This window comes from Galleria mellonella, unplaced genomic scaffold, assembly GCF_026898425.1.
Source record: "Galleria mellonella isolate WM207_F2 unplaced genomic scaffold, CSIRO_AGI_GalMel_v1 utg83, whole genome shotgun sequence".
Classification (NCBI taxonomy): Eukaryota; Metazoa; Arthropoda; class Insecta; order Lepidoptera; family Pyralidae; genus Galleria; species Galleria mellonella.
In genome coordinates, this window is record NW_026442162.1 from 4,649,689 (window position 1) to 4,669,322 (window position 19,634).

At 32.5% G+C, this 19,634-nt stretch overlaps 3 protein-coding genes across 3 annotated transcripts; 2 read left to right on the plus strand and 1 right to left on the minus strand.

Annotated features, from left to right (window-relative positions):
* The first annotated feature begins 577 nt into the window (after nucleotides 1–577).
* LOC113517006 (androgen-dependent TFPI-regulating protein-like) lies at nucleotides 578–15,887 on the plus strand. Its single transcript, XM_026901520.3, has 2 exons — nucleotides 578–818; nucleotides 15,302–15,887. The coding sequence occupies exons 1-2, from the start codon at nucleotides 666–668 to the stop codon at nucleotides 15,860–15,862; spliced, it is 714 nt and encodes a 237-aa protein (XP_026757321.2). The 5' UTR covers nucleotides 578–665; the 3' UTR covers nucleotides 15,863–15,887.
* Nucleotides 4,323–11,445, plus strand: LOC128199950 (androgen-induced gene 1 protein-like). The gene is made up of 2 exons (XM_026901519.3): nucleotides 4,323–4,577; nucleotides 10,869–11,445. The coding sequence occupies exons 1-2, from the start codon at nucleotides 4,425–4,427 to the stop codon at nucleotides 11,427–11,429; spliced, it is 714 nt and encodes a 237-aa protein (XP_026757320.1). The 5' UTR covers nucleotides 4,323–4,424; the 3' UTR covers nucleotides 11,430–11,445.
* Nucleotides 15,888–16,017: 130 nt separating the features above from the next.
* Nucleotides 16,018–19,612, minus strand: LOC113516694 (protein asteroid). The gene is made up of 2 exons (XM_026901156.3): nucleotides 19,215–19,612; nucleotides 16,018–18,930 (listed from the first exon to the last, which is right to left on the minus strand). Exons 1-2 carry the CDS (start codon nucleotides 19,243–19,245, stop codon nucleotides 17,159–17,161), a joined length of 1,803 nt encoding a protein of 600 aa, XP_026756957.2. The 5' UTR covers nucleotides 19,246–19,612; the 3' UTR covers nucleotides 16,018–17,158.
* Nucleotides 19,613–19,634: the final 22 nt, after the last annotated feature.

Here is a 19,634-nt window from a genome sequence, read left to right on the forward strand (position 1 = left end):
TAAGACTAATAGATGCCAAAACAATATTTCTAAAATGTTTTCTGTCTACCTGGCTTTATGTTTGTACTGACATCACACAAACATTACTGCACCAAATTAGATGCTGTTTTCACAATTATGTTCCTGAAGATCTAACTTAATTGGCATGGCTAATTTAAAATATGTTTCATATTGATACGCTTTTTAGATGTGGCATTTTTCGTTTGTTTTCCTGCTCTTGAAATCCACGTGTCAGAAGTAGCGTATTAATTAAAAAAATATCCGTGCTCAATAGTATGACATTAAATTGCTTATAATACGTATAAATGTTACAGAAATATACCTATTATTCTCTGTAAGAGCCAATAATACAATAATATGCACTGGGTAGTACATAAGAGAATCCGGACTTACATGTTTGATATAAAAGTAGATATCACAACTTAAAATATTAATGTAACATTAAAAAGTTACATAATATTATCTCCAATTCGGTAGTCATTATTTATGATTGCAAACTTGATAGTGAGTACATAGTACTAAATACGTAATAAGAATATACGCGGTTACTTTTAAAAAAAGAATAGGCTGTAATTCAGTTGCCGCGCAATCGCCAGTGTTGTCAGTCAAGCATAGATTCTAATTTCAAATTTTTTTTTTTAACAGTTCAACCGACTATTAACATAATGTGGCTACCGGTGTTCCATTTATCTGTGATTGCATTAAATGTATATGCGTGCACTTACGATCAATTGTATTTGGACATACCGTTTCCATCCAAAGTGTTTGACGATATGCCGTTCAAAGCCCGATACATGTTTCTAACGATATGGTGTTTTGTAAGTACTACTACTTTTAAAACTTCAGATCTAATCGGCTTTACCTTTTTATTGTTATTGTTGTTTAATTAACAAAAGTGTGAGAATTTATTATCGTTGTTCCATTGGTGTTTTATTGTTTATGATATAATTATGTTTTATTATGCTAAATTGCACTTTGAAATTTATTATACCTAAACATTAACAGTGCGCTTTCAAACGAACTTTCTCTCGCAAACGCTCAGGCTGTAGAATAAGCTCCCTGGCGAGGTTTTCCAAAAAGATTACAGTATGGGGTTCTTTAAAAAGAGTATATTAAGGTTTCTTTAAAGCTCGGCAACATGCACGTGATATTCCTAGTATTGCAGGTATCCTAAGCATTCATAAGCTACAGTGAGTGTCTACCATCAGACCGACTGTATGCTTGTTTGCCACTTCATAATATAAAAAAAAATATGTCCGCAATATAAATTTGTATGAAAATTTTGAAGCTTACGTAAGTTCACGAAATTAAAATTTATAATTGTTACACTGCAAAACTAATCAACACCTAATTTTTTATCACTGCATGGGCTGGAAAAATGAAGGAGAAAGAAAAGCAAAGAGAAAGAAAATCTGAATTGTATTTAAGAACATGACATCAAAGTAGAAATATAAGTATTTTATGGAAAAACTCATAACAAGTTAATGTAAAATTGTTATAAATGCTTTCATATAGAAGACTCAGGGCAAATCATATGAAGGCTAAAAGAAGTGAAGTAAATCTTAAATACGAAAGTTCATAATTGATTATCGGAAGATATTCAACTCTATCATTAGATAGTAAAACATCATAAGACTGATATACATACATATAAGATACAACAGGTTCTGCTAGCAACTCCCAGATATAAATCTTGTAAAGATTTTTGAACACAACTATAAGAAACCTTGACAAGTCCTCAAGATCAAATCTTTATATCAAGTAAATAAAATGAAATTATACATTAAACTAACAAACAAGGAAGAATAGAAATATACAACTTAATATAAACAACATCATATAAATCGGATAAATGCTCGAAGCACAATGGTCTACAAGACTGAGATGCTGACGTGCATTGAACTTAGACCCCAGAGTTGAAAGGCTTCTCAGAATTATTTTCAGAGAATTATCAATGAAAATGAAAAAAGTTCTTGAGTGACGACCGCGAACGGATGAACGCAATGTAGGACAACCCCCACTAAATGGAGTGACGACCTGAAATGCATTGCAGATAGTCAGCGGATGCAGGTAGCTCAGGACCATTCTTTATGGCAGTCTATGGGGGAGGCTTATTTCCAGCAGTGGACGGATAATCCCTGAAATGATGACGATGATGATCAATGGACTGCTATTCACAATATTGCTATTTAATTACGTAAGAACAATGTAATTTTAGCTGTTACAGAAAGCCCATTAAACTAGGGATAGTCGCCCTCGTGAACTGAGACCAAAATTAAAGGTGCGTGATATCATAAATTTTGAGGAAAAACTTGAATTCTGAACATATTCACTTTTCAAAGATAACAAATATTTTTAAATTAACGAAACGTATCTGTGAGATCGTAGTAAACTCTCTCCCTACAACAACGAAGAATAATATGACGAGTCCATTAATGCCTCTAACTATCCCATCTGAGATTAAAGCCATGATCGTTTAACAAGTGGTCTAAGCACTATACAATAAGCAATTTATGCGTTTCATCGACCACCACAAGGTGATTCTGCCCAAACATAGAGCAAATTGTGTTGTTTGGTCTATTGTACAAAGTTTTTATAGACAGGTAATTCATCTTCACACCCAAAAATGGTCACACACAGTGCGGTTTCATGGAAGCTTCCTCCCGCGAACGCTCAGGTTGTGGAATGACCTTCCTGCCGAGGGTTGGCTGCATGGGATTCTTCAAAAAGAGCATAATATTTTTTTTAAAGTTCAGCAACGCGCATAACATCCTTAATGTTACAGGCCTCTACACTGTCGTAATCCCATTTACCATCAGACGGACTCCAAGATTGTTTGACTTAGTAGTAGCATAAAAAACTTCTAATAATGTATTTAGACTTGGCGACATAGAGAGATAATAATATAATATACAGGTACCTATTTTGGCATGACTATTAATAAACTTGTACCTATTAAAACAGCATAAACAAAAGAATTTCAATTATTAAACAATTTAAATTAATAACCGGAGACATTGAGTTTTAGTTAAAAATACTTATCAGGTACCTATATGCCTTATTCCTATATATTCAACCACAATTACAACAACCAAAAAGGTTTTAGACCTTTACTATAAATAAACAAAGCCACAAACATACCTAATAGATAGACACACCTACTACCTCAATTTATATGGAACCTGAACTTCTAACATCTAAAGAACTTACATTAATGTTATAAAAGCTATTTATTCATAACAAATCCTCTTTACACTAAAACCTTCCAAAAATACTAATAGTACTGCTTTTTAATACTAAGTTGTTTCGACATAAATTTTATTTCTAATCGACATTTTTTCCAAAAACAAATAGGTCAATCATTACTTACTACTTCCTTACTACTTATATAGATAGAGTGTCTCCATACAAATGCTTCGCGAAAAGCGGGTCAACTTTTTCATACAATTTTGCGTGGCAAATAGTTATAGGTGTTTCCTTTATAAGTTCTATATTTATTTTCTTTTATAATTTTTGCATCTTTTTAATGCGTTAGAACTCATTTTATTTATTAAATAATTAAATAGAGATACATCAATATACATTATGTGCATAAGTATATAGAACACTGATAGAAAAACGAGTCAGATTATTTGACAATTAGCTCATAAAATGTTGACCCGTTTTTGAGACTCGATGCTCTATCTATATAATTTATGGCTGCATACTACATTTAATTTAAGGCTATTTAAGTTTTTACAAGCCATTTAAAAAAAACAATTCGTAAAATATGGAAAAATGACATAAAATAGTCGGTACGCTAAGCAATAATTACTCTATGGGGTTGCTTTCATGAATGCCAGTTTAATAATTAAGCATTATGTAATAAGGCCTGTTAATTAATAAATAATCATTTATAGTGACTCGTACGGCAGAAAATTAAGCATTATACACACGTATCGTGTCTGCGGGCATATTTTACAAAGTATGTATACATACACGTGCCTTGCAAAATGTTCTATTAATCTTACTAATATCATAAAACTATAATCTAAGCATAAAACCTTATAAAACATAAAGTGTGTAAAGATTTTTTAAAGTTTGTATGTATAGATGATTGTTACTCAATGACACCTAAACGGCTGAAACGAATTTAAATGAAATTTGAATTATAGATATTCCATGTTTGAATTAATATAAATCAATACTACAGGAAATCATAAATAATTATAACACAAGGCAACTTAGATACGTAAAATTATTTCGAATATCCACTGTTTACGTGATAGTGAGTACATAGCATAATAACGTTGTGTACATGCACGCGGTTACTTATTATAAAAAAAAAATAAGCTGTAATTTAGTTGGCGCGCAAACGCGAGTGTTGACAGTCGAGTAGATATTATAATATTTATTTAATTTTTTCTTTATAACAATCTAACATAATGTTGTTACCTGTGTTCCATTTATCGGTGGTTGCATTAAATGTATATGCATTTACATATGATCAATTGTATTTGGATATACCGTTTCCATCTACAATATTTAGCGAAATGCCTTTCAAGGCTCGATATGTCTTTTTGACAATATGGTGTTTTGTAAGTATTTCTTTGTGGTTTTTTTATGAAACTTAGAATGGCCAATAAGCTGACGGTCCATCACCAGTACCCGCCTGCAAAAACTTTCTTTTCTTCTAGAGTATATATAAAAATCCTTATATTAAATGTCAATAAAAATCATTTTATTATTATTATTATCATCAGAAATAATTCATCTAAGAACGTCACAGTTAATTTTTGTGCATAAAAACGAAATTTTCATTAAATTTATTGGAGATAAATATATATATATATATAAATATATATATGAAAAATAAAATAAAATACTATATTGCTAATACAAGGCGTTTTCAATTTCAATACATCCAAATATTATATTGATGATTATTTAAGACAGTGTCAGAAAAAAAATTTGTAACTCATTTTTCGAAGTCCATATTAAATTATTAAATATTTGTACATACGAGTATGTACAAATATTTAATAATATGTGTAGATAATATTTGTTCCTTTATTATTTTTTTTAATCTTAATTCCTATTCGTATATGTCAGTCAGTCAGGATATGATACCTTAAATTAAGAATACATTTTAATTTTAAAATTACTCCCTCTCCCTCAGCAAAATGTTTTGTCGCTATATTTAAAAAAAGAATATACTATTGGGGATTTAAAAGGGGAGATATACAATTTTCACATTTTAATATTTGGATGCAATAACCTCGAAAATCTCTTGAATAAGCAATATATTTCAATCTTAAAATATTCATAAGTTGGATTGAAGGGCGAATGAACGGATAAATGTATGCAAAGTTGTAAAAAGGTAGAAAATAAGTGAACATATTTCAAAAACCTTAATAAACATTCCTTGGTTTTTGCACAATTTTGAACTGTATATTAATTTAGTATTTATTAGGCTCTATACCACCAACCACTCGTAAATAATATTCCAGATAAAAAAAGAAACGGACAATTCTAAATTCAAATTTCGAAATTGTTAGAGAATCCACAATACGAAACCTGAAGTTTGTCTAATTGATTGCCGAACAATAAGATACCTATTAATTTTGTGTCGGCTATATTAACGTTGTTTGCGATAAGCAAAAGTTTCGCACCACATTATTACAGGAGTTTCTGACTTTACCATAACAAAGACCATAAACTAAAGGTGGTGTGACCTCTATTAATATTGATGAGCCCCGTAGAAGGGGATCAGTGCCAATATTATTCATTTAATAATAATCTACTAAAATAGGCGTTATTTTGTTTTATGAGGTTATTGTTAATATAATAAAAAAATAAACATAACACGTAAATAAACCATGTAGTTTATTAAAACAATAATATAATAATCTATTCCTGGCTGACTGATTATGGTATTTACACACATACAGCATATTTTTAATATAGTGTGTTTTTTGTTAATTTGATGAAAATGGAATTTTAATTCCACCTTTACTATCGGTATACAATGGCGGGTAAGTGTATGAGTAATAATAAGTTGGAAACGAAGTCAGGTTAATTGTGAGGAATATATCAGGAACTTAGATTATATAGATAGAGTCTCGAACCTCAAAAACTGGTCAACTTTTTGTCAGCTAATTGTCAAATTAGCTGTCAAATTAGTTCTATATATTTACGCACATAATGTATCTTGACTTACCTATATTTAATTATTTCATATATAAAATGGTTTTTACGCATTAAAAAGATGCAAAAATTTAAAATAAAATAAATATTATAAGTTATAAAGAAAACACTCATAACTATTTATTACGCAAAATTGTATGAAAAAGTTGGCCCACTTTTCTCGAAGCATTTGTATGAAGACACTCTATCTATATAATAAATATATATATAAAAAGCATTCCTTACGAATGACGGCTAGCTAAAAAATAAAAAACTAGTCAATTCTAACAAAACCAACATAACATATCCAAAATAATAATCCAATTTTTAAGTCCGTATAATATAAAAAAAAAAAGTTCTAAATGTATAGAAACTAATCACATTTACTTATTAATATAATTAGTAGGTATTGTACATACGTATTTTTGTTATATACACATACTTCATTTTCTTTGATAACAATATCCGTTACCAACTATCTTGGATTTGACCTATGTTCAAATTAATAACATAATAAAGATAAACAATTGCCATAAGTGTCATTAGGTGAAGTTTTGACCCCAATACTACATTGTATTAATATTAATCGATACCACAATTATCAAAGTTTATTATATATAAAATTATCTCATTAAAATCTCAAATAGAGAGGGAGAGGAATTGTTAAGAACAGTATTAATGTCCCATAACTGTAATATATCCTGTTAGGTCGTGTGATTCTAGCGCAGAATGGACCATCCCTTCCTTTCCCATACGTGTTGTAAGAGGTGACTAAGGAAACTTAATAGTCGAGGAATGGGCACCAGCATCCGTCTTGGCACATCACTGAAGCTGACTGCGGTTGCCAATGCACCTGCCAAGCATGGCAACTTCTGGCAAAATCCCCCAAGAGGGAGGCCAATGTTCTGCAGTGGACAGTTAATGGCTGGTAATCATACCAGACATCAGATCATCAGATCATCAGATGACAATGATCCTGTTAGGTCGACCTTCACACTGTTACTCCTAGAAACGAGGATACGTCACGATGGCTTAATTGACTTGCCTCTCAAGACAAAGTACAAACGAATCTATCGGTAGAATCGCTTTAGTTAACTCAGTATCACATGAGAAAGAGTAAGACAGTGCACATCACCATCTCATTCTATGTCATGGGCTCGTTGGCGATAACGATTTTATCGATAAATTCGTCTGTACTTTGTCTAGAGGGCCGATTTCATCTTCACATATCAACCCTCACTGGTACTCCGCCAGCACAAACTAATACGAGGTTCCATTTTCATGTTAAAATGTATCTGTTGACGACACGAGTTTCACTTCTAAACGAGGCATTTTAAGGCAAACTAATAGATAGATTGATTGATTGTTCGGAGCATAGTGTTAGCCAAACATGCAAGGACGAAATGGCAGTCGGAGAGCGATTGCTAATATGGAAGGTTGTAAAACTTCTGGTGATAATAATAATAGTCAATCTTGGAATAGAATAGTAGCATGAATACTAATGGTAGCGGAATCAAACAAAATAATTCTAATCAACTAATCAATGATATGGACTTCCGCAAAAAAGGTGATTTAAGCTAGGATTCGATTTTGAGATCCCCGTCACACGCAGTCAAGCGTAGTTCAACTGAAGTGTCACCGCTTTACGTCATGCCTGTATACCATAACGTAACGATATCACAGCGCTTTATCTAAATTACCATAAACAAATCAGTAAACCGTAACCAATGAGTGTTTTTACTCTATGGCATTGGTACTGGTCATATGGACGAAATTACCCGTAATTATCTATCTGTAGGTTGACATCAAAATTATAAATAAATCTTTCAAGGAACTGTTCTATTAATGTAACTGAATATTTCTCCAATAGGAATATTACATATAAAAAATTTAAATAATTTTGAGAATTGATTACAAACACAGGACTTTAATCAGGAAATTAGTACAAGTAAATAATAATAAAAAAAAATTGACAGCTATTCGACGCATATATCTTTGGGACAAATATTAAGTTCCTCCAGTAGAACATAATTAATTAAATCTTAAAAAGATAGAGGACGTCCAAGTGTTACGTAACACAATTTTTGGAGATTTTTACCCTCCAATTTGATACTATAGTTTTTGCATGATACAATAAATAAACAAACATACAGACAGACAAGAATTTTGAGAATTATTATTTTGGCTTCTATTACTCTTAATAAGACCCCCTATATAATTATTTCTTTATATTTTTTTTTTTTTCTACAAGCAGACATAGTCTATTTACAACTTTTACCCGACTACGGCTAAGCAAAAAAGAGGGTTGTAGTATACGTACCTATATACGTGATGTCGCTTGTAACCGTCATCGGTCAAGCCAGTTTCCACCCGCTACACTTCTGGACACAAAGCGTAAAATAAATCACAATCACACCCTCGTACTGACATCCACAGCAAGTGTAAGCCCATGACACCCCCGCGGGACCCTGACGCACCATAAATATACCTACCCGACCCACTGAAACGTTTACGAGACACATTGTATTGTAAAACGTTTTTCAATACAGACCCGAGTACATTTGAATTGAAATAAAAACATAACGATTGTTTACAATTCAATTCTATTTTTAAATTAATTCCTATAGACAATTTGTCTATATTTATTTCTTTGTGTGTATGTAACGTGCAAATTCTAAATTAATTTTTGTAACTACTTTTACTGACTAGGATCCTTTAACAGCTTTGTGATTAAAAAGCGTATAGTATTAGGCATAGACAAATGTCATTGAATATTTACTTTTTAAATGTACAGGAGATAGAGTACATAAGTACATAATTAATTTGGTTGACTGTAATAAATCTCTTTTAGAGATAAGTTCGCCTCTGCATACTTTGTTACTAATTTGTTACTGTATGTTTTAGTGCAATAAAGAATATATTATATATATATGACTATATATAATTTAGTTAAATACGCGCTATTTATACCCCCTTGTTTATAAATACGTCAAACCTCTCGTGAACTTATAGCTATTAAATTATTTTATCTTACACTAAATTCCCAATTTGAAAGAAAGTGACAAAACAGTGTAACAGTTACATTTGTAGATTTAGTTAGATAAATTTAATTAGATTATATTTAGATAGGTAGGTAGTTTTAGTTTTTATGAATAATTGTCTTTTTTTTTTGTATATCAATCTTAATACAACACTATATATTTTATTCTGCAGGAAGCCAAAGCCGATAGATTCTCATAGAAAAGTTTCCATAAGTACCTACACATTCATGAAATTCCTATAAACGATCCCACTCCACAAAAGCGATCCCAAGCCACCACTAAAGATCGTTTTCCGTACGCATTTCAACAATAGGTATTTTCTGAATGTGAACAGTGCAAACGTGTATAACTTTTAAATTTGGAATCAATTTTGACAATACTTTCATAAACTAAATAGTTTATTGTCATGATAATCCCATATCTGTTAATTTTGTAGAAATTGATTATTAGATACCTAAGTACATACATATTTTTATATTCTGCAATTATTATCTATTTATTATTTATTTATAAATACTAATGTTATATATCTTATTTATGTTTATATTTTCACTACAGCGTAGTAGGTATAATAAATGCGATTATATAAAAAGTTACGAGACTAGTGTTTGAATTGGGCAATAAACTAAATAAAATAAGTGATGTAGTAACTATACAAGTAAAATGTCTAACAATTCGTCGACAAATGTATACCTCAAAAATAAAAAACTTAAAAAAATTTAAATATTAACTACACTATTTCCCTATAGGTATTATTATCTGAATCAGCAACGCACACGTAATACCTCTAGTGTTACAGACGTTCTTAGGCTACAATGACCGTTTACCATCAAACGAGCTATATGTTTGTCATCTTCGTGGTAAAAAACAATTTAAATTATATCGGCAACTAAGTACCTACCGTACAAGAGTTCATATATTTAATTACATTCTAAAAAACCTACACAAAATTTCATACTGTTTGGTTTATAATGGACATTGTCTATTCTACGTCATTCATTAATTTCATTAACAAAAACATAAATAGGTCAATATTCCTAAATTAAATTACAAAAAAAGTCGAATTAAATATCTACTTGATACATAACCGTAAAACTCATAACTCATGTTTATTTAACACGATCCATGTTAATTTTGCTTCAGTTTAATTCTTTACAAGAATGAAAATTTAAATAAGTACTTAATTGAAATAGCGCCATTTGAAATTTAGTTCGGCAATTTATTATAAAGATAATAAATTCAATTATGTTATAACTCCATACCTACCAAATACTCTGGTGCGTATCATATCAATTTTATCATCGAATAAATAGAAATATACATGTTAAAAGATAGTCTTTTTATACATATAAAATAAAATAAAACACGTTAAATAAAACATGTTACTCTTTTATACGTACGTACGTACGTATAAAAGAGTAACGTCATTTGAACAACGCTTGACTACGGTCCAGAGATCCTAAGATCTAATCTCAGTTCAAAAACCTTTTGAATTTTTCAAATGGGTGTTATAATCCGTCATCCGGTAAGCTATAACAGAAGCCTACGTGTGTAAAAAAGACGGTTTAGAATCAAAAGCGACTACCCTTTCACACAGTATATCATGAACGCCTTACCGCGTCTAGGTACCCACTAGTACTAATAACAAATAATTTGTTGCAGATACTTCAAACTATATACTTCTGTATATCATTTCTAAACGATATAGCAGGAACAAACGAATCATCGCCAAAAAGGACACCTTTTATTCGTACTATAAAAGACGTACTATTCAGCGTGGCTTTTCCCATAGCCCTCTACGTATCCGTAGCCTTCTGGAGCATCTACTTCATTGACAAACCTCTCATATTCCCCGACTATATAGAGGCAATTTTCCCTGCCTGGCTAAATCACACCCTGCACACATTCATCACGGTGTTCCTGATTATCGAATTATTGGTCACCAAGAGGAACTACCCATCAAGAATAACCGGAAGTGCCATAACGATGCTATTCGTCGTAGCCTACGTAATCTGGATGCACGTTATACATGACAGGACTGGATCGTGGCCGTACCCAATCTTCGACGTGCTGAATCTCCCATTACGATTCATATTTTGCGGATTTAGCACAATTTTAGGTTTAGGTATATATGTAGTTGGCGAAAAGCTAAATTCTCTAGTAACCCCTGTATCAAAACAATATTACACCAATGGTACGTCAAAAAAGAGTAAATTGAAATAAATATTTGAAAAAATTGGATTTTATTTACCTTAGTGCCGTGTGGTCCCGGCATAGAATAGGCCATCCATTCCTTTCCAGTGGATGTCGTAAGAGGCGATTAAGAGAGCTTAATGATCGTGGGATTGGAAGCAGCGTCCCTCTCAAAACATCACCAAAGCCTAACTGTAGTCCAGTCTGACATACGTGCCAATTATTGGCAAAGCCCCCTTTTGGGGAGGCCTATGTTAAGCAGTGAACAGTAGAGGGCTGATACGATGATGATTTATGTATAACCTTAGTATTTTGATTAAGTAAATGCTTATATATGTAAGATAAATACCCTAACTCAGCATAATTTCGATAGTTTTGGGTCAAATTTTTTTGTACAATTTGGAACAGAGAGTACTTAAAGTAATAACGTAAGATGGTAGGTAACTATGAAGTCATATCTATGTTTTTTTTTATGGCTGAAAATGGTATGGTAAACCCGCCTGGGCTAACGGGATACGCTGGCGGAGCACTAGTGAAGGGTGATAGCCCATCATGATGAATTCATCAGGAATTAACCATGATAGTTTACAGGGAGAACCGCGAGGAGATCGACCTGGTTGGGTATATTGCTAGCAATGGGATTCTCAGTCTCCATTACTAACAATCCCTTTCCCCCCAGTCATATCTATGTTAGTAGGTGCAATGCAGTGAATTGTTTATTAAGTGGTTTAATAATTACCAATTTAGTACTCCAGTGCATTTCAATGATATAGGTATAACACCATAGTAATTAACTCTTGTCAGATATTAATATAAACAGTACCGAGTACAGAATACACATGATGCCACTAAGCCCCAATATTGGGGAACTCTAAATATTGGAGGAAAAGGGATATGATGTAGAATACCAGTCGCATTGCTAGCAATATGGCAGGTCGACCTCCACGTGATTCACCTTGGAAACCATCATGCTGAATTCTAAATGTATTCATCCAAATAGGTTAATTGACCAGACTTTTCATTCTCACCTATCATCCCTCACTGGTACCCAGCCAGCGTACATCATCCATTAAAAAAAACAATATGTTGGCATTTCCAGAAATAGTATTATGCTTATGCCCTACATTTTCTGTTGCTACATCTCGACCCTTCAAACTGAAACACAGTCATTCAAAAACAACTGCCTAACAATGAAAAGACGATACAAAAATATATATGTATGATTTTATTTTACTATATATGATTGCTTTACGCTTCAACATATCTGAAAGCAATGAATTAAACCGGCTCTATGCCAATACCGATCCATGTAGTAGCCACAAACCTCGCATATGTATGATCTCTATGCACTCTCCCTTTGCTAACCGGTAAATGAATTTTAAATTCATGTCTATAAACTATCGTTGACAGTTTTCTTTCAGTTAGATTAAAAATAATACACAAAAGAAACCCTTTTTAACCGGGGGGAAAGGGATTGTTAGTTATGGAGACTGAGAATCCCATTGCTAGCAATATACTCAACAAGGTCGACCTCCTCGCGGTTCCCCCTGGAAACTATCATGGTTAATCTTGATGAATTCATCATGATGGGCTAACTGGCCTGTTTTTATTCTCATCTATCACCCTTCACTGGTGCTCCGCCAGTGTATCCCGTTAGCGCAGGCGGGGCTACCATACCATTTTCACTCATATAAAAAAACCCTTTTTAACCCACACTATACTGAACGATTTGGATTCTAAAATATGAGCATATAGCAAGTAAAGAGGTGAACGTACTGTAGATGTTTAAAAATGCCTAATAGGTGATTGTAGGCAACTTGTCAAATAATACTTTTTAATACACAAAACTTGTCTCTCTTCAGATTTAAGAGCTAGTTTTTTTTATACCACTGAAGTGGTAAACAACCATACAGCCCACTTGATGATAAGTGGTTATCGTAGCCTATGACTGGCTGCAATACCAAAAGAATTGCGCGCGCATTGCCTACCGTGAAGAAATCTCTTTACCTCTTGCTTGAAGAACCTCATGCTGTAGTCTCTTGGAAAAAATCTCCACAGGGTGCTCATTCCATGACCTGAGCGATCGTGTTAGTACAGCTTATAACCTTTAGTTCGTTAATAATTATCATAACTCGTCTCTAAACATATTTAAAAAGACCGAACTAGTACCAAGACATTCTCGCCACAGGTGATAGCTACATTTTATACGGAAACGGACTTGCAGCTTATCTAATAGTTCTTAACTCCGGAGTAAAGAACTGATCCACTCTATTGAGTACTATGAACTTTTAAATGATAACGTCGTAACCAAGAAACTCGGTTGCACTAACACTGAAGATCTTAACATCAAGGTTTTATTTATTTATTTTTATGCAACTTAGAAAAGCAAACAAGCTGACGGCCCACCTGATGGAAAGTGGTAACCATCGCCTATAGACATGAGCAGTACCATGGACTACTGAATATATATCTTAAGGGCAGACTTAATGCCTGATGACATTCTCTACCAGTCAACCGTTACGCTAAACAGTGAGAGTAAATGGCGGTACATTCATTTAACAAGAAAAATTTGTAAATTAAATAAATATTTTGAGAGATAGATAACATTAAAGATTCTAGTACTCTTAATGATGGCAACGGATGGTAACTTATTCTAGGTATTAGAACCACAGATAAAACGAGTTTTCGTAGCGATGAATGCTTGTGCCTTAATAGAATTAAAGAACATTCAGTCAACGCAACTCAAAAAGTCAACAGAAAACTAGTTAGAAGACTGGATTTCAAAGAAACGATTCAGCTTTTACCCCTAACGGAGCAAAGAATATTACGTATATACATATATTTTTTTAATTGATGATAATGGGAATTATAACCCCGTATGCATATCTGCATATCTATGTATACGTTAACGATGCATCAGTAAGGAATAAGATGATGAGACAGGTCATTTTGCCCATAATGACGAATTCATAAATCCAGGGAGAACTCCGTGGAGATCGACCTGATGGAGTATATTATTAATAATAGGGCTGTTAGGTATCTATTACTAACATTCCCTTCCCACCCCCCTCCCATATTACGTATATTAATTAGTACAACCTGTGTAATAAAGCATCCCTAGTAGATATATAGGTACTAAGATCCGCATTTCAGTGAATATCACGCGTGGTCAATAAGTCAATCGATGACCTACGTCGACCTACTGTGTATATACACAGTAGGTCCGTGGTTGTTCAGTTACGTTGGATGATATCATCCATCGTATCTGAATCAACCACGGTTATAACACTTTAGTCGGTTAGAAAGCTATCTATAATTTACTATTTGTAGAAAGCTACCTATTTCCACAAGATTTCTTCTGATAAAAGTTCATACGGAGCCCTTAGACAAAAAAAAACCCAAAATATTGACAACATTCTAAAATAACACTACACTCCCTACAAGTCCAGGAATCGAATTATGGAGCGCTAAGGGCTAAGACCACCACCCGTCACTTCGCTATTAATAATTGATCTTAAAACCAATTTATTGTCAACGACCTTTTACACGCAACTTCGCCTGCATGACTGAAATATGCTCACTAACTAGGAGAAAAAGAAAGTAACCTATAACCGTCTCCAGGGAACGATCTCGTCTCTATACTAAAATTCATCATACAGCCTTATCTAACGGTGTAGACGTGAAAGCATAACAAACTCACATACGCATTTATATAATTAGTAAAGGATGTGCAACTGCAAAGTGAATATTTTTTACTAAATCAAGTCTTACTCGTAATGATTAAATACCTGAATTGATTTGAATAAAAATTTATACACAGAATGGCATTAATAAACCATTACTGGATATCTTATCTTCTCATCTGACTTTCTAATCTAATATCAATATGTATTTTGTTACAGATGCTCCAAACGTTATACTTCTGCGTGTCATTCCTAAATGACATAATCGGGACAAACGAAGTGGCGCCGAAACGGACACCATTGATACGCAATATAAAAGACATATTATTCAGCGTGGCTTTCCCTATAGCCCTCTACGTGTCAGTGGCCTTCTGGGGCATCTACGCGATCGATAAACCACTGGTATTCCCCGAAATGCTGGAGAAAATATTCCCTGCCTGGCTAAATCACACCATGCACACATTCATCACAGTGTTCCTGATTATCGAGTTACTGGTCACCAAGAGGAATTATCCGTCAAGAATAACCGGGAGCACCATAACCATAGTGTTTGTGGTGTCCTACATAATATGGATGCATGTGCTTCACGCCAGGACCGGAGCGTGGCCATATCCAATCTTCGACGTGCTAAATCTCCCAATGAGATTCGTATTTTGTGGATTTAGTACAATCTTAGGTTTAGGTATTTATATAGTCGGCGAAAAATTGAATTCTATAGTAAGCCCTATATCAAAACAATATTACAGCAATGGTACATCGAAAAAGAGTAAACTGAAATAAATTATTGAAAAACAGACTGAGATAATGAATTTTATTTGCACCTAATAAACTGTAAGATTAATCTATAAGCTGTTATTATATATAGAAATATAGAAAGGAGCTCTGACTGAATGACACATCATCGATAAGCCGGAACTACTTAGTAGTCTGTTTGTACGCGAAACACGAGACAGGCGTCAGACATGCCCGATAATAGCCTATGGATAGAATTACTTTACTCTTTGCCCTTACCTCCTTACCACAGTTCTTGCCTAAAAGTAGTCTCTGAGACTATTACTGAAGCGATTTTGATGATTTTTTTTTTATTGTAAATGATTGCATTTTTATAATTAATTATAACCTGCAACTTTTTTTCCTACGTACATATTTAAAGATATGTCTAGAAGGCCTACCATGAAATGTTTCCCAAATTTGAAAGTCCGAACGAAATATAAATTTGATTAAGATTACATCAAATTTATATAGACACACCGTTCAAAAATGTTAAATATATTAAAGTATCGTTCCTTTGGACCTGTATGTAAAGTTTTATGATGAACGAAATATTAAGTTCCATTTCGGTATGAACAAAACACGAAGTCTGTCCGAAATTGCGGAATTTTATCAATCATAGACCCCATAATTAGGGGAAATTAATTGCGGAAGATTAACCTTTTTTTTTTGTATTAACAGCGTACTTGCCACGGACACGCGTGCTGTGTATTAGAATTCAGTGTATTAATGACAGATAAAAATATACACCAAGGATTGTCCATCGAGTATTTAGGTCTTACTCTATAAAATATAGTACAATTAGAAAACTATATACTCTGTATTTATTATACAAAAAATATTAAGTAAGTCATGATATGTAATACAACATAAAAATTAAATCTATATATACTTGAGTCTATTTCACTAGAACTAATAAAAAATATGTTTTGTAAAACTTATCATATAAATACTCTTTCTAAATGACATAGATACATTTTTTTTAGTAAGTTTGTTCCTTTATGGAACAGGCTAAGGTCGGAGACCATGCTGCCTAGTCTTCAGTATGATAATTTATCTGGAATCATAGATTTTTGAAACATTCAATTTTTTTTTATTTGTACTACTAATAAACATCAGAATACTTATGGTCTGATAATTTTTTTATAGTTTCATTGAAACAGATCAAAATTATAAACAACCAGTATATATATGAACTTACATATAAATATGTAACTATACTAATATATACTTATTACAAAATAATCATGAACCAAAAATATTTTTAATACATGTGTAATAAAATTATTATTAATATTAAGTATATTATATTGACACCTGTGACTCAAATCCTTTGACAAAAAACTTATTAAAAATTTCATCAACTTCATCTTTTTTCTTTTTTCTTCTATTACGTTTCTTTCCTGGCAACACACTATTGGTTAAGCACATCTTCTCTGAACATGTCCGATAAACTGAACACAGACTTTTATAAAACATTAACACAGTTGTCGCACCTTTCAGGTACTGTTCAAAAAATATTATCGGGTCAACTTGATTTTCTAACTTCAAAGCAATATTATACACAAATGTCCCATTATAACATTTATAGTATGTCGTAGGTTCAAATAGACTACCACATAAGTTATTTAAACAGTTAAATTGTTGCAAGCAACATTGAAACTGTGCAAAACTATGTACTCTCTTAACATCGTAAGTTTTAGGCCTCTTAATGATTGTACCATCAATTTCAAAATGTTTTAAAAGCACACTTGCTGCAATCAGACAATCTTCATACTGAACCTTGTTCTTGTTTAAAAACAACTCATTGTTTTCATTATGGCGATCAATGGGACTCCTCTTAGTTTCCATAATTTTGTTTGAATATTTATCCATAAAATGTTTGTGACCACGGAACGTCCCAGTTTTTTCGTCTATAACCTCCAGCATAATGTAACATATGAACAAACTGTGAACATTAGCCAATGGTACATTACAATTTGTTATCCACCATAACATTGATACCATAAACAATTGAAAATCAGATGGCAACAAATATATGTCAGTCAAATCTAAGGATGGCATTTTTTGTTTTAAAAAATGATGGAAGTATGAATTCAACTGGTCATTAGATAATTCATTGAATGGCACTTCTAGTAACCTTGGGATTGCATACTCTCTGTCAATGAACATTCTCTTGTAATTACAATCATTCTGTCTACTGACATATATACATTTCTCATGAGAAAAATCAGTGAGAATGTCGAAACTATATCTCAATATAGGCAATGTACAAAGAAATGCATCTTCATCTGTATAATCTTCAGCTTGCGGAGAACAGAAGTGCAAATGATGAGTGTATAAGTTCATGTAAACTGAGGGTATTAAATTATTCCGAATTTTATCAGCATACCAACTAGGCAATCCATCTACATGATCACTTTCTATCTCTTCTGAACTTTCATCATCAGATAAAGAACTATTACTAGAGCTTTCATCATCAGTATCTTCTGTATCTACGTCAATAATTCCAGGCAGTGTCAAATTTGATTCCTCTTGTGTGTCATCACTACTGATATTAAAATACTTTAAAGCCCTACATTTCTTACGGTTGTATCCTTCAATACCCTTTTTAATAATAGCAAATACTCTGTCCTTCTGTGATTTCTTACACCTTCCCAATATTTTTGATACCGCAGAATCTAGTGTTTCATTTTGTAACCATTTAAAAATTCCATGAATAGACCTCTGCTGGTCATTCTTGCACCTTTTACTTTTAGGTAATTTGAATTGAGAAAAAAATTTTTTGAAAATCCTCTTCTCAACATAATCATTTCCAAGTAATGTTGCTAATAAAGGTAACATATTTTCTTGCAGACCACCAAAATTTTTTATTAGAAATTCTACTTTATAAAGTTTACATTGTAAGACATAAAATCTTTTGTTACCTTCTTCTACAAGTGTTGGTTTGTGGTCCAAAGTGTTGAATGGTATATACTTTATATTATATATAAAGAAATCTGAGTCATAACTCAAGACTGGGCAGTTTAAAGTCCTTGCCAGAGCTGCTATTTCATCATCGGCTTCAAATTCACTCACTGTAAAAGGAATTTTCATATCTCTTAAAATCTCTTTGAAGACATCCCTAAATAATAAGGGAAAAATTTGCAGATACCCTTGTGTTACAGGATCCAATCTGCTAGCTCCACTAATTTTTGATTTAACCCTACTATAGGCAGTCTTTAATTTCCTGGTTTCATGGCTCCCATCGAAAATCACATAAGGGGTTATGTTACATTTTCGAAAGTTTTTTAAATGTTTTTTCACATACATTGCATATTTATCATAATCGCCGCCAAAAGCTGAAAAACTGTTCACGTACCTATATAATTGAGCACACATACTGTTTCCATCGACAACAACACAAGAGTCGTGTAAAGAAAAGTTTTGTAAAAACAATTCTTGATTTGAATTTACGTAAGTAGTCAAACCACGAACCCCCATTTTCTTTTTTCTATGTCATTTATTAAGTAAATTATTAATTTTATCAGATGGCTTTATAGCTTTTAATTTTTTTTATTTTGGTTAGGATTACTGACGATACTGTCATTCATTACAATTTCCCTTTTATCTACTATACACTCTGGTCTATACTTCAATTTCCAGGTAAAATTTGCTAAACTAAAATTTTTTATACACTTTCTACTTTATTAATTAATTCCAAATTCTGTTAATTCATACTAATAAATTTATTAAATAAACAAAACGTTAAGAAATTTATACAATATGTACCTATTATCTA

Coding starts and splice junctions, on each gene's coding strand:
- LOC113517006 (XM_026901520.3), top strand. CDS start 666: ATGTGGCTACCGGTGTTCCATTTATCTGTGATTGCATTAAATGTATAT. Junction 819..15,301: donor TTCTAACGATATGGTGTTTT/GTAAGTACTACT, acceptor ATTTTGTTACAG/ATGCTCCAAACGTTATACTT.
- LOC128199950 (XM_026901519.3), top strand. CDS start 4,425: ATGTTGTTACCTGTGTTCCATTTATCGGTGGTTGCATTAAATGTATAT. Junction 4,578..10,868: donor TTTTGACAATATGGTGTTTT/GTAAGTATTTCT, acceptor AATTTGTTGCAG/ATACTTCAAACTATATACTT.
- LOC113516694 (XM_026901156.3), bottom strand. CDS start 19,245: ATGGAAACAGTATGTGTGCTCAATTATATAG. Junction 18,931..19,214: donor ATGTGTGCTCAATTATATAG/GTACGTGAACAG, acceptor TTCCTTTTACAG/TGAGTGAATTTGAAGCCGAT.